This window comes from Perca flavescens, chromosome 7 (assembly GCF_004354835.1).
Source record: "Perca flavescens isolate YP-PL-M2 chromosome 7, PFLA_1.0, whole genome shotgun sequence".
Taxonomy (NCBI): domain Eukaryota; kingdom Metazoa; phylum Chordata; class Actinopteri; order Perciformes; family Percidae; genus Perca; species Perca flavescens.
In genome coordinates, this window is record NC_041337.1 from 20,353,032 (window position 1) to 20,366,542 (window position 13,511).

The following is a 13,511-nucleotide window of genomic DNA, read 5'->3' on the forward strand; positions in this document are numbered from 1 at the left end:
AGGCTGCCGTTAAGCACGCTCTGACTGCAATGAGCTGTTAGCTAACATATTGCATGTTTGTGGCGTTATGTGAACAGATGAGTGAGACCACCTAAGAAGAGAGGCCAAATCCCAGATCCATTCCCGGTCAGATTAGCTAGCCACCCTGTCACTTACAGTAGAGATTACTTGATTATTTGTCACGTAGAGCTACGGCACAAAGATTACTTAGATACTGTATTGAATTGGGACTATCACAATAATCTGATCATTTATAAATAAACCATTTTCAAAAGGATACATTTTGATTTATCATAGTGGTTAAAGCACAGGTGTAATTAATAATTATTTATAACACCTGTGCTTGATTTTAATGTCATCAAAGCCCCTCCGCCACCACAAATAGACTGTAATTCTGTGGGAAACACTGCAGAGCGTGCTTAGCAGTGAAAGTAAGCCAGTGGTATCGAGTTTCACTGTGGCCGTGTTGTAGTTAAGAGATACAGGGATCAGAAGCGTAGACCAGGTCTGACCTGAGGTTCACTGAGACTTGTACATCAAACTGAATTGTCATTTCTCTGTCCTGTTGCTCAAATGTGGTCATTGAGTACACAAGACATCATATCTGCAAACCCCTGCCATATGAACTGAGCTTGGCTTAGCAACATCCTCTCCATGTTCCATCTCTAGATGACATGCACCAATGATGCTCTTTGACTGTGCTAAATTGCTAATGGATGATGGGTTAAAATAGGACATTAATGTAGGAGGAGGAATGTTAACCAGGCAGCTGACTCATTAAATCAATATTATAAGCTCATAACAGTCCAGAGTGGCCATTCTGAGGTGTTGAGTCTACAGCTGACATTGAAACTGCGCAGGCCTTATTGCCTACGTTCCACTCTCTGGACAGCTCATGGTCCTGACCTCCCACCACCCACTGCTCACAGTCATTAAACAGCCTGTCATCACAATGGGAATCTATCGCTGTTCTGAAAATGATGGCTTTGAATGTGTGGGGATGTTCAACAAGGTGCAGCAGTAGAGGAATGTGTTAAAGAAAAATGCAATGTGGTAAAAAAAAAAAAAAAAAAAAAAAAAAAAAAAGAAATAGACTGTGTAAATGGCTGTCAAGTTCTAAACACACAAACCTTTCGGTCAGTGAAAATATTTCACTTGCCTTCACATGGAACTGAAGGTGCAATATGATTATATTAATTAATGAATTGTATAGTAAAGCATTAATTTGTTATTTTATATGCTTAAAGGGGTGATAGAATGATTATATAGAGTATTTCACACTGTTCTTTATGGTCTCCTAATGGGGTATGTAACATTGGTTGGGCTGAAAATGGCCTGGTTGATATTTTATTGGCCCTTATGCATCCTTGTGTTTTGGCCCTATTTGTAACAAGAGCTTTTCTCCAAATATGGTATGCTCGTGAATATTTAGATGAGCTGCGCGCTGATTGGTTGAGCGAATTGCCATACGCAGACATTAGAGATGCGCGCTGATTGGTTGAGCGAATCCCCAATACACACACATTAGAGAAGCGACAGAATCTCATATTCCAGACACTGCAATGTTTCATTACCAAATTCACTTCTGAGACTTTTTTATGTGAGAAATCAACTATATAAAGCTCAAATATGGGCCGTTTTACGAAAATTGATGGCTAATTGCAAATATGGTAAGACTGTGTCGGACTTCAGCGGCGGTGCTGCTGCCTCACCGCCCGGCCTGCCTTCCTTCACAGACCCCGGCCTGCTGTGAGCTCCGTTAGGCTGGCAGCCCTGACAGAGCTCCAGGGCCTGTAACTCCCCTCTTCCTGCTAGCTAAATGGCCCGTTGTGTGAGAGTGAGAGCGCGGTCAGCGAGCTTGTTACACCAGCAATCTCTTACCACATGTTACATACAATGTCACTCCACTTAGCTATACAACATCTAAATGTCTTATAAAGCTTACAACCGTGTCCGATTTCAAGTTAATAAATATTTGTGAAGTTTAGCTAGGTGTTTCGTTAGCTGCGACTGTCCCTTCAATCCTATCTATGCGTAGCTACAAATCACGGATAGTTAGCTTCATTTTTGGTCATAATTCGAGTATATTTACAGTTTGAATTTCATCACGCCACTTATACAACATCTAACTAAATGTTTTATAAAGCTAACAACGGTGTCCGATTTCAAGTTAATAAATATTTGTGAAGTTTAGCTAGGTGTTTCGTTAGCTGCGACTGTCCCTTCAATCCTATCTATGCGTAGCTACAAATCACAGATAGTTAGCTTCATTTTTGGTCATAATTCGAGTATATTTACAGTTTGAATTTCATCACGCCACTTATACAACATCTAACTAAATGTTTTATAAAGCTAACAACGGTGTCCGATTTCAAGTTAATGAATATTTGTGAGCTGTAAGGGTTTCGTTAGCTGCGATTGTCCCTTCAATCCTAGCTGTGTGTAGCTACAAATCACGGATAGTTAGCTTCATTTTCGGCGTAATTCTGAGTATATTTACAGTTTGAATTTCGTCAAGCCAGTTATACAACATCTAACTAAATGTCTTATAAAGCTAACAACGGTGTCCGATTTCAAGTTAATGAATTTTTCTGAATTCCAGCCGCAGGCTCTATCCAGCCGCAGGCTCTATCAATGAGACTCGCGGACAAGAGGCGTGTATTTCACCGATCGTTTGTTTAAATAACTCAACACATTATAATTACACACATTATAAGATTAACTGGAACCTGTGGTAAGAGATTGCTGGCGTAACAAGCTCTCTGACCGCACTCCCACTCACACACACCTGGCATTAGGAAGAAGGGAACTGCAGGCCCTGGAGCTCTGTCAGAGCACCAGCGTTAAGTAATCCATTAGCCAAAAAACGGTGACTTTGCACGGGTATGGAGTGCTGTGGGCGGAGCTCAATCTAGCTCAGGGCAGGCCAGGGTCTGTGAAGGAAGGCAGGCCCGGGCGGTGAGGCAGTAACCCAGGAAGCACCGGCGCTGAACTCCGACACACAGTCGGACAAAATTGGCAATTAGCCATCCATTTTCATAAAACGGACCGTATTTGAGCTTTACATAGTTGATTTCTCGCATAAAAAAGTTTCAGAAGTGAATTTTGTAATGGAATAGCAGAGATCTGCGCGACCTAGATTCGGAAGACTACCTGATCTCAGGTCAGTTGTGTAGCCTATGTAAATGTTGGGGCGTGACTGTTCTCTTAATACACCCACGGCTGCGACAAAGGTTTTGGATTTTGAGATGCTTACGTAAGCAACTAGCTTTGTTGAGATTCGCCCGTTTTCAGCAGCAGTTTCAAAATATAAGATTTTCATAGTAAAGGGGTGTCAATGGGACTTTGAGCTTCTATGTATGTCCTATTTACCCACTGAACGTTGTCGTTATTCAACTAATCAGTTTTGCATTCTATCACCCCTTTATTCTATCATAATTTATTAGTGGATTATGTTATGTATTATCATAATCATTATTATTATTATTATTATAATCTAGTAATTAAGTAAGTAATGTCATGACAGGTGTATTGCTCAGGACCCAAGGTAGTGCAGTGTGGATGAGCGGTTCTCTAGAAAGCTAAAAGCAGCAATACCACAGGCCAAGCAATAGAACTGTTGCCACTGCACTATTGCAGCAAACAACTTAAAAAAAACCTTTATCTTCACTAATGCAGGTACATTTGAAAACCACACAGACAGAACTTTCTATGTAACCATAAACAATTACTCCAAAATGATCAAGCTGTTTTAGAGACTGATTTCAAATGCTATTCAGAAGTACTGTAAACCTTTAACACATAAATTAGTATTGACATAGAGTCAGACGTGACACACTCACTTGATGACACCACAAATTTGGCAACAACTCACTGAAGTTTCTGAATAGCGACCGTAACCTCTTTCCGACCAAGTACTTACAGGAAGGTAGTTATAGGAAAAGTCCACTTCTAAACAGTTCTACTAACTACTCTTCCCCAAAACCGGTTTTGCCATTTGCATTCGCACTGGCCAAGTGGCCATAGGAACAGGTAGGAGGGGTAAGGGAGTGACTTCTGTGAGAGCCATGGTGGAGCGTATAGAGCGGAATGGACTGAATCCATCCCTTTTCCTCAGCCAGATGTGCCACTACAGAGAGGTGGAATTGTTGCATTAAGACATTTGTTAACTTAGGTATCTCAGAAAGTTTAGTTGTCAAATCTCGGGATATAACTTTAATTCTAGTGACTGTTTCATCACAAACACAGCCAACCGATTTTGAAAACATCCAGACAACAGTCATCAATGTGTCGTCACTGACTGTGGGAGCATGTAGCACGACACAAACCTGCTGTAGAACGAGGGCCTCCCCCTGATAGAGGAGTGTGAGAAATACTGTGATGATACTGTCACTACTAGCAGTGGCATGTGGCTTATCTTTAGCTCCACAAACAATCTAAACATAGTCTAATTCAATGCTAGGCCAGCATTATGAAATTTAGTCCAATATTCAGCAGTCATAGCAACACAGATCAGGCTTGGCCGCAAACAATCTGAAAAAGCAAATCTCCATGAAATGAAAAAGGCCAGCCTGTAGCTGTGATTCAACCAAGTGTGAAAATATTAACCTAATGTTTCCATTCAAGACTATTAACATACATACAGGCGACATTGCCTATTCACAGTTAAGGATTATAAATTTGAAGCCCCACCCATGCGATGTGTTTTCATGGTCTTTGTTTTACCTTGTTCTCTGGGGAGTTGAATTAAAGGGGTCCATGACTAAAAGCCAAGCTCCAACACAATATGTTCTGAGGGGCCAAGAGGGGAGATATCCATCAGCTTGTTGGAGGGGGCTTCCTGAGGACTTCTACTCACTGTTTTTCTTTTTCGATAACCCTTTGGCTCCACACAAGAATTAGGAAGAGAACTATTCAAATGTGAGGCACAAATCCAAAAGAAAAAAATTATTCAACAACAACAACCCAATGAGTGAATGACAGAGAAAGCAGTTGACCTTTTGGAAACTTTCATTGTAGATATACAGCAGGACTGCTTTACCCCTAAGCTCTGGTTTCCCATCAGCCCTTCCTGTGACGCAGGCCTGCACTTTCATATATAGAAACTGACCAGCTGCTGAGAAAATACCCACTTCAAAAGGCTGTAATGATCAGCTATGGCTGATCAGCTGAAGAGCCCAAGTAAGAGACAAAGATAATGAATAACATGATTTACAACTAGGGGTGTCATAATTTTGATTATAAATCAAAAATTGGTGGAAATGAGCTTTTGATTTCAACTATCGAAATCAGAAGCAGCATCGGCAATTCTCTTAATATTTTCTCCACACCTGCCTACTTGTGTACGCCCGAAGAAAAAGGAAAAAAAACAACAGACACAGCGTAGATTACCAGCTGGTAGCATGCAGCACACAGGTTAACATTAGCTTACCAGCAGCCTGCAGCTTATTTCAGAGACCATGGCCACCGCCGGAGTTGGAGATGAGGGTAAACAACAGAAAGTCCTCCTGGTTCCCTGAAGCCACCGGTGTGGCAACATTTTGCCTTTCCCATGAGCAAATTATGTAAACAAACAACGGTAAGTTAAAGCATGTGGGCTCCGATGGGACTCCATGGTGCCTTCAGGTAGACGTTGTTAAACTAATGGTGCATTCAATTGCACTACAAAAAAAACTCTGAGAAACTCAAACTGCTGTTGCAAAGTAAATCTGCTAAATCAAGTGGTGTCCCTGTTGAAAAAAATTTATTGAATTGAATCGTGGATTTGTGGTTCATGGTCAGATGCTCTGGTCAATTCCGTTATACCCAATAGTATAGTAGTTACAAAAGACATCCTTTTTTGCAGTCAGAAATCACACGGAAGCTATTTTAAATGCATTGTTAATATAATTGTATTACTAAAAGGAGAAACAATGTCTATAAAGATCCAATATCAGAAAAGTCCTTTTAGCCTCCAAGTTTCAGGGGATTGTGTCGAAAAAAGGACATCACAGTTCCATCTAAAACATTTACAGATACGTTTTTGAACTGTTCAAACAGCTATCTAGCCATCTAACCTGCAAAATAACATTAGTGAATGGACTTGTCTGAATGCTTGTTTTTCAGCAAGCCAAGGGGCAGTACAAGATATGGGTCCATGCTAGTAGATTAGATGGTGGTATTTATGCTTAAAGCTAGGTTTTTTGTTTTTTTTTATGTTTTCTGTTGTTCACACTTTATGGCACTTTTATGCTGCTGGTCAAATATTTTGACTGGCTATATGCAAAGATGTAATCCATTTATGTAAATCTACCGCGACTGATTTTAAAACTATTCCTTCATGATGTGTTCAATGACGCTTTGACATCTGATGTTAGTCAGGTGCCAAAAATCACTGGTTATGTAATCGAAAAATTGAATCTGGAAGCAAACCATCAAGTAAACATGAACACAGTGAAAGCAACTATGTAAATCTGGTAGTTTCTGGAGTCACAAAGGCTGCTGCTCAAAAACTTCCGTGTTTCCCTCAAGCAGTTGGAAACACCAGCAGGAAAGGTTGTAAACACTCCCTGCTTGCACCTGCATTAGCACACAATAACATGACCAAATATTCCCTGTAATAAAGTACTTATGGTGATTTTCACGTCATATTGGCATGAAAATGAAGCCAATAGCTGCCTGCAAAATAGGAAATCCCTCTTAACACTTATACTGTAGTATTATTTCATCAGCAATAATGCTGAAGTATACACAATTTTCAGGTAACATGCTCAAAACATCTAAAACCACTGGTATGATGCTTTAACAATTAGCATACTTATAGCAACTTTCTCTATGGGTCAGACAGCAGGCTGATTGGCCAGAAAAGGGCAGTTCTCAACAGACCGCGGTATTTCACACACAACCCATGGATGTAACGGTGAACATGTAGCAGCCAACCAGCCAATTGGTTGGATGTGGAAGTGTTTGCTACTTGCTGCTGTCTACTAGCCAGGAACATTAGCCTCAGCAAGAAGGAAATACACACAATTAGGACTGACTCTTTGGGACTTTGAGAGGGTGGCCTCCACTGCAATAATGGCGGAGCTTTTGTGTCAAAGAGATGCTTGTTTTCTCCTCCTCAGGCATGAAAGAGAATTTGTCTTGCCAGCCAGGTCTATTTATATTCACAAGAGCATTCTTCAGCATTAGCACAGTCACATGGCCCGCCGGGCAGTGGATATAGCCTGGCGATACATTGGAGGGGCTCTGCATCAGCTCCCACAGTCTGACAACACCAAGACACAACAAGACTTGATTTCTGTTTTGCCATCAATGCGTTCATCATTTAGCCTGTGAGGTATAAATCAGAGTGTGAATCAGACCACATTGTCTGGTGTGTCACCAGCCTGGGCCCCTGACTAAATGACTGCAGGCAACAAAAGAACAGAGTGATTGTGCAATTCAACATCAGAGAGGTGCTTCACCATTGCCGTGAGCCCAGTTGAAATTACAGGTTGGTCAAGCGGTGAATGAAGGTGGGTGTTGTATAGACAGGGAGAAAGGGTCTGATATCACATAATCCCCATTCATTCTCCACTTATGATGAGTCACTGTTTGCATCAAACTCAGTAAACAGCCCGGTGAGAAAGGAGGCTAAAACAGGTTCTCTCACTTTGTGGTAGATTGGTGTGCCCCTGTGAAGAGGACACACCTAAGTGCAGTGACTCACAGAACAAGCTGGAAACAGGCCTGCCTCGACTGTTGTATTTCTGCAAACTGTGAGATACACAAGTAGGCTACAATATCACATCAATGGATGAATGATAAAGTTTACTGTAATGTAAATTTTTATTCATAGACTGTAGGGAAATTCCCTATAAATTTGCCTACATCCACAGGAAGGTCAGACAGTACCTATCCAATAAAAGGCAAAAACAGCCCAGAAAATACTAAAATACTAAAAAAAAAAGAAAATTGTGCCAATTTGTGCCATTCTGCCCAGCCCTATTTAGGGCTGGGCGATATGGAGAAAATCAAATATCACGATATATTTGACCAAATACCTGGATATCGATACCGCAACGATATTGTAGTGTTGACTATTGGTGCTTTCACAAAATATTTACACAATGAGATTTTTGATAAATAATAATAATGTGGATATAATGACTAAGTGGGTAAAGGCAAATAATAGAACAGCTAGAACAGTCTGGTAAATTGAGGAAATGACGTAACTTTACTGTAATGCAGCCTTTAAAACCAGGAAAAGACAACACTTATGCCATATTACGATAACCAAAATCTAAGACGATATCTAGTCTCCTATCACGATATTGATATAATATCGATATATTGCCCAGCTCTAGCCCTACCTGACATCACATGTGAGCTTGTTCAACAAGTGAACAGCTTCTACTGTAGAAAGAGATGTGCAGGTCTGGAGGGTTGATGAGTGGGATGTCAATACATCGCCTGGCACTGATTCAAAAGGAGGCAGGTTGGTGTTGTTTTTTTCTATGCATCAACTTCTACCTGGGGAGTGTAAAGAAGTCACGCTCACAAACCACCCACACCACTCTATGATAGTGTCCTGATAATTAATGAGAGCACGTGAATAATTCAACCTACAACAGGTCTGGAGGAGGAAACGGGACTGGAGCCATCATTAACTATTCACAGTATAACAGTATTATGACACATATGCGCACACGCACACACACGCACAGATAGACCTTTGCCAAGGGTACCAACCATCTGCTTGGACCTAAGCATTTTGGGCGCTAACAGATACATATACTGTACTACCCACATATCTAAACAGAAATATAACTTGATATGTAAACTCTTTAGACTGTCCAAAGCTCATTGAAATGTGGTGAGAAATGATAATGGAAGGTTTAAAAAGATGTCTTGCAAGTAGGACTGGGCAATACATTTTAAATTGTATTGTTTATCATCCATCTTTATAATAATATTGTTACAAAACACTAATGAGAAAGTATAATGGTTAACAGTTGTTAATACGTCTAAATGCATAAGAACAAACAAACAAACACCAAACTGTTGGCTTGTGCACCGTTCAGAAACTGAATATCAAACACTAATACTGAAACAATAATGACATAACAACAACTTACAAAAAAAACACGACACGTGATGACAACCACACATAATTACATAAATTATATTTAATATTTAATCCTTGTCTCCTATATAAGTGCATTGCATTTTTTTTAATGACGGTATTGAAACTGATACCTGAGACCCTGCGGTATACCGTATTACCGCCCAACCTAATAAATAAAATATATATATATATATATATATATATATATATATATATATATATACACACACACACACACACACACACACACAGTCTTCAAAAAGACAAATTATTGTTAACTTATTATTATTAAATAGATAATAACAATGTCAACTTTTAACATATTTCCCCCTCGACAAGTGCTCTAACATGTGTTAAAGCATGTTGTATCAGGCTAGCAAAAGTCAAAAGAGATTTCAATTTTACAATCGGTGGGAGAGGCCCTTATTCCTCTTTTCATGCCAGCACAGACCTCCACCGTATACAACAGTTCTGCACCACATGAGTTTGAGTAAGTCTATCACACGTCTGTAATGTGTCTCAAAATAAGCACTTTGGCTGACTATTTACAAAAACAACAGTTTGCTGCGTATCACATCCATACAACACAGAGAGAGAAGAGATATGTTTTCACAGCCTTCCTCCCTGGTTGGGAGGAGAGTCTTCCCCAAGGATCCATCAGGCTTTGGCTTACACACTGTCAATGGTGGCAAGGGTCAGGAAGATGGATGGCTGATACAGACTGGGTCCATATCAGAGTTGTAATCCTCTGCGAAGGGCCCTCTCTCTTAATACAAAACTGAGCCAAGCCTGCTTCTGAATGCTAGCTGGCTGGATGATTGGCCTAGAAAAGAAGCAACTGACAATAATATGTACTCTCTGTGCACATACTGATATCACAGAATGATGCAAACAAAGAGTAAGACTGTATCACCACATATACACTGGCACAAGCATGTGCACCCGAGACAGTGTTCCAGAGTTTAAAAACTAAGACTGGGAGGAAATGCCAATCAGTCAAGTTGTATTATAATTTCAAAATGGCGTCTTGGGCTGGACCACCAGCTACTAACCCACAGACGAAAAACTAATCTGTGTGGAATTTTGCTTGTGTCAGCAACATTAGACTTCTGTACATGCCTGACAGATGGTGGGGGATGTCAAACAGGTAGGCTGTTTCCAGGGAAGAACCAGATATGACCTTTGACCCCTGGCTCAGCTGAGAGATGGCATGGTGAGAGGGGTGAACCACTCCCTTCAGGAGTACACACTACACGTCATCTTCTTAAGTATGACCAGTCACCAGCCCCTCCCTACTCTTTCTACAGAGGCAGCTCATTCCAACATGCACACAAAGGCTGGGTTCAGCTGAATGGCCTAAATGGCAACAGAGCTCCTGGCCACGGCAGCTCAGACCAGCTGAATGGTCCTCATTGTGTCCCCATGGTCACAGGGGGCTAGCAGAACTGGATTGTTTTTTAAGAGGCCATTTGGCAGGCCTGTGTTCTTATCCGAGCAACGCGGGAACAGGCATTTCCACTCAGAGGAGGGCTTGTTATGGACTTACGAAAAATAGCCTAGAAGGTGATGACATGCCACATGCATCCAGTCATTAAGGGGCTATTTGGCGCACACACATACGCGCACGCACACACACACACACACACACACACACACACACACACACACACACACACACACACACACACACACACACACACACACACACACACACACACACACACACACACACGTGTCATGTCAGCAACTTTTTAAAAGTGCCTATGGAGTATCTGTGGTAAATTGTCAGCCTGAAAGTATAAACCCTTTGTACTTAATGGGCTCAAACATCCCAAACCACTAATAATATAACTATTTAACATGTCAGGCCAACACACTACTTACTGCTCCACATCTGAATAACACATTAACCTTGGAGGTCAGTCAGCTCTTAAAATACCTAAAGATGGACTAATATAGCTTACTTTCAATATTGGCTGGTATGAGCTGTAAAAAGGCATCAATGGTCCTACTCCACTATTCTTATAACTAACAGTAATACGCTTGTAAATATGCATTTGTAATTTTTTGATTGGGGTATGACATGTAATATAACTGTCATATGCACAAACAAAAACATTGTCATGGTCTTTTATTAGTACCATGTTCCTTTTTAAGGTCTTATTACAGGCATTAATAAAATGGTTGACCTGTATTTGTATTAGGAGTCTCGCAAAAATGGAAATCAAATACCAGTTAACATTTTCAGAAACCATATAACACCCCTAAAATAACCAAACGTCAATCAGCATGGATAAGTAGACACTGAGCGGTCTCTGTGCTGGACGACTGGATTCGGTCACCTCAGCTGGAAGAATGTAGCCCAGGTGCCATCAAGAGGCAGGAGAAGGGGGATACTGTCATTGGGATGTGACAGTGTGTGTCAATGGGTGTAGAGCAGGAAAGGGGCTAACAGCTGCTCTGGGGGAAGGGGTTGATTTGCACTATGCTGTGGATGAATGAATGGTTGAGATATTTGCTTACTACAATAAATAGACACATCCATCACCAACCTACATCCACAAGAGCAGAACAAAAACTGCGTACACCTGACACAGATCTCGCACAACTTGACCACAAGATTGAGGATAGTGAAACCCATGATGAGTAGCGCACATAGGTAAACCTATAATTCCCAGTAATAGCAGGTTAGCATAGGTTTCTAAGGCTCTGTACACATCTTGTTGATCACTAAGGTCATACACTGCGTTTTCTTAATCACTGCCAGTCATTCATAAAAGCATGTATCATCATATGACACCAGAGCAGGTGAGAACTGTGGGCCTTATCGTTACATCTCAACACTAATCACAGCGACTCACAGTTTCTACTGCAATACAACATTTTTCAGCTGAAACCACAGCACAAGGGTAGTTACAATGTGAAACTGGAAGCCATGTGGTCACAGACGAAGCAAATTCTCACCATATGAAGAAGTTTAACTAAGATGACAGGAGAAGGGTCAAGCCCTGATAGCCAACTATGGTTTTGACATTCAATTTTACAGGTAAGGAAATTTGGTACAGAAAACATCTTGAAATCGACGTTTTGCTTTACACGAACCACTATATAATTTGAGATAAAGCAGACACGAGGAAATGGTTGGAAGCCTTTCTCTTCTTCTGCTTGTCATGCACTGCTAGCTCGGGTGCCCACATCCTGTATTAGCACAAAATAAGCTAGCTTCAGTGCCTGGCGTAAGCTCTCATTCACTGTATGAATGTATTATTAACAGAAAGTAGAATAAAGAGAGGGAAACAGTCGATGCTGGTTAGCCCAGACAGCTGAGACACATAGCTAGCTTGGAAAACAGCTATAGCATCCCCCCCCCCTCCCATCAGCCCATCAGCCCCCTCCCATCCTTTACCTTCAGACAGCTCGAGATCCAACTCCGACAATTGGTCTCTAACCTCTTTTGGCAGGGCGGACAAATCCACGCTGCGGTCTGCCATGACTTCGCCGATAAACACAAGTGCAGTCTAGTTGAAAAGGAACCAGGCCGTTGTGGGCAAATGTAAAAAAATAGAAATAAAACGCCCTCCCTCAAGACACAAAACAAGCATCAGAGTGGGAGAGACAGTCCATCCGCACGGCTGGCCCCTCCGCCATAATGGGAAAAACTCACCAACGGCAACGAGCGGTCACGTGACTGCCTTTACCTCGCGTGTTTGTTAATTCACTGCATCACAGAAAAACACACCGAAACTGTTGCTCCCCCTGGCGTCTCACTAGCAGAAACACACACACACACACACGCACACACACGCACGCACACACACACGCACACCGTTTACGTTAATAGACTGTGTACTGTAACATCATGTCATTCTCACTCTCATATAATAATATAATATAGACCTATAGACTTTCAGTGGATCCTGGGCCTCTCAGGGAATCTCAGTAGAATCAACATAAAAAGTTAAAAATAAATATTATGTTTAACGTAACAATTTTCTCAGACAGAGAGCGGAGATATAATTTAAGATAAACGTTTAAAAATTGTTAATGTATATATAAATATATATGTATTTCAATGTGTGGAATGGTTTGGGTATTGAGCTTAAGCAAAGTCCAAATATAAATCAATTCAAGAAAAAAAAATATTTTTAAGAGATACAGGGATGAGAAACGGTTGGTAGGATGAACGTGAGGTAATTGTTTAAGTTATATATGCTTGACACTGGTTTGATATTTGGGTTGTACATAAGAGCATTGGAATAGTTGTGAGACAAATACTAAACTAAAAGTTGTGTGAAGGGATTTTTTCACTTATACACCTAAAGCCTTAACACTGCGGCTAGCCATGGTGGAAAAAGTACCAGAATATCCTACTTAAACCTGGATTAGGAACAGGGCAGAGCAGGCAACTGCCCAGGGGACCCAA

The 13,511-nt window shown here is 41.0% G+C and overlaps 1 protein-coding gene across 3 annotated transcripts in view; it reads right to left on the bottom strand.

Annotated features, from left to right (window-relative positions):
* Positions 1 to 12,759, bottom strand: part of dip2ba (disco-interacting protein 2 homolog Ba) — a 44,786-nt gene extending 32,027 nt beyond the window's left edge. For 2 of the 3 annotated variants that reach the window (XM_028582516.1, XM_028582517.1), the window contains exon 1: positions 12,495 to 12,759. In XM_028582516.1, the coding sequence (XP_028438317.1) occupies positions 12,495 to 12,579 (85 nt within the window). In that variant the 5' untranslated portion in view covers positions 12,580 to 12,759. Of the gene's footprint in view, positions 1 to 8,333; positions 8,378 to 12,494 lie in introns of those variants that run through there. The other variant, XM_028582518.1, reaches the window with a different exon arrangement.
* Positions 12,760 to 13,511: the final 752 nt, after the last annotated feature.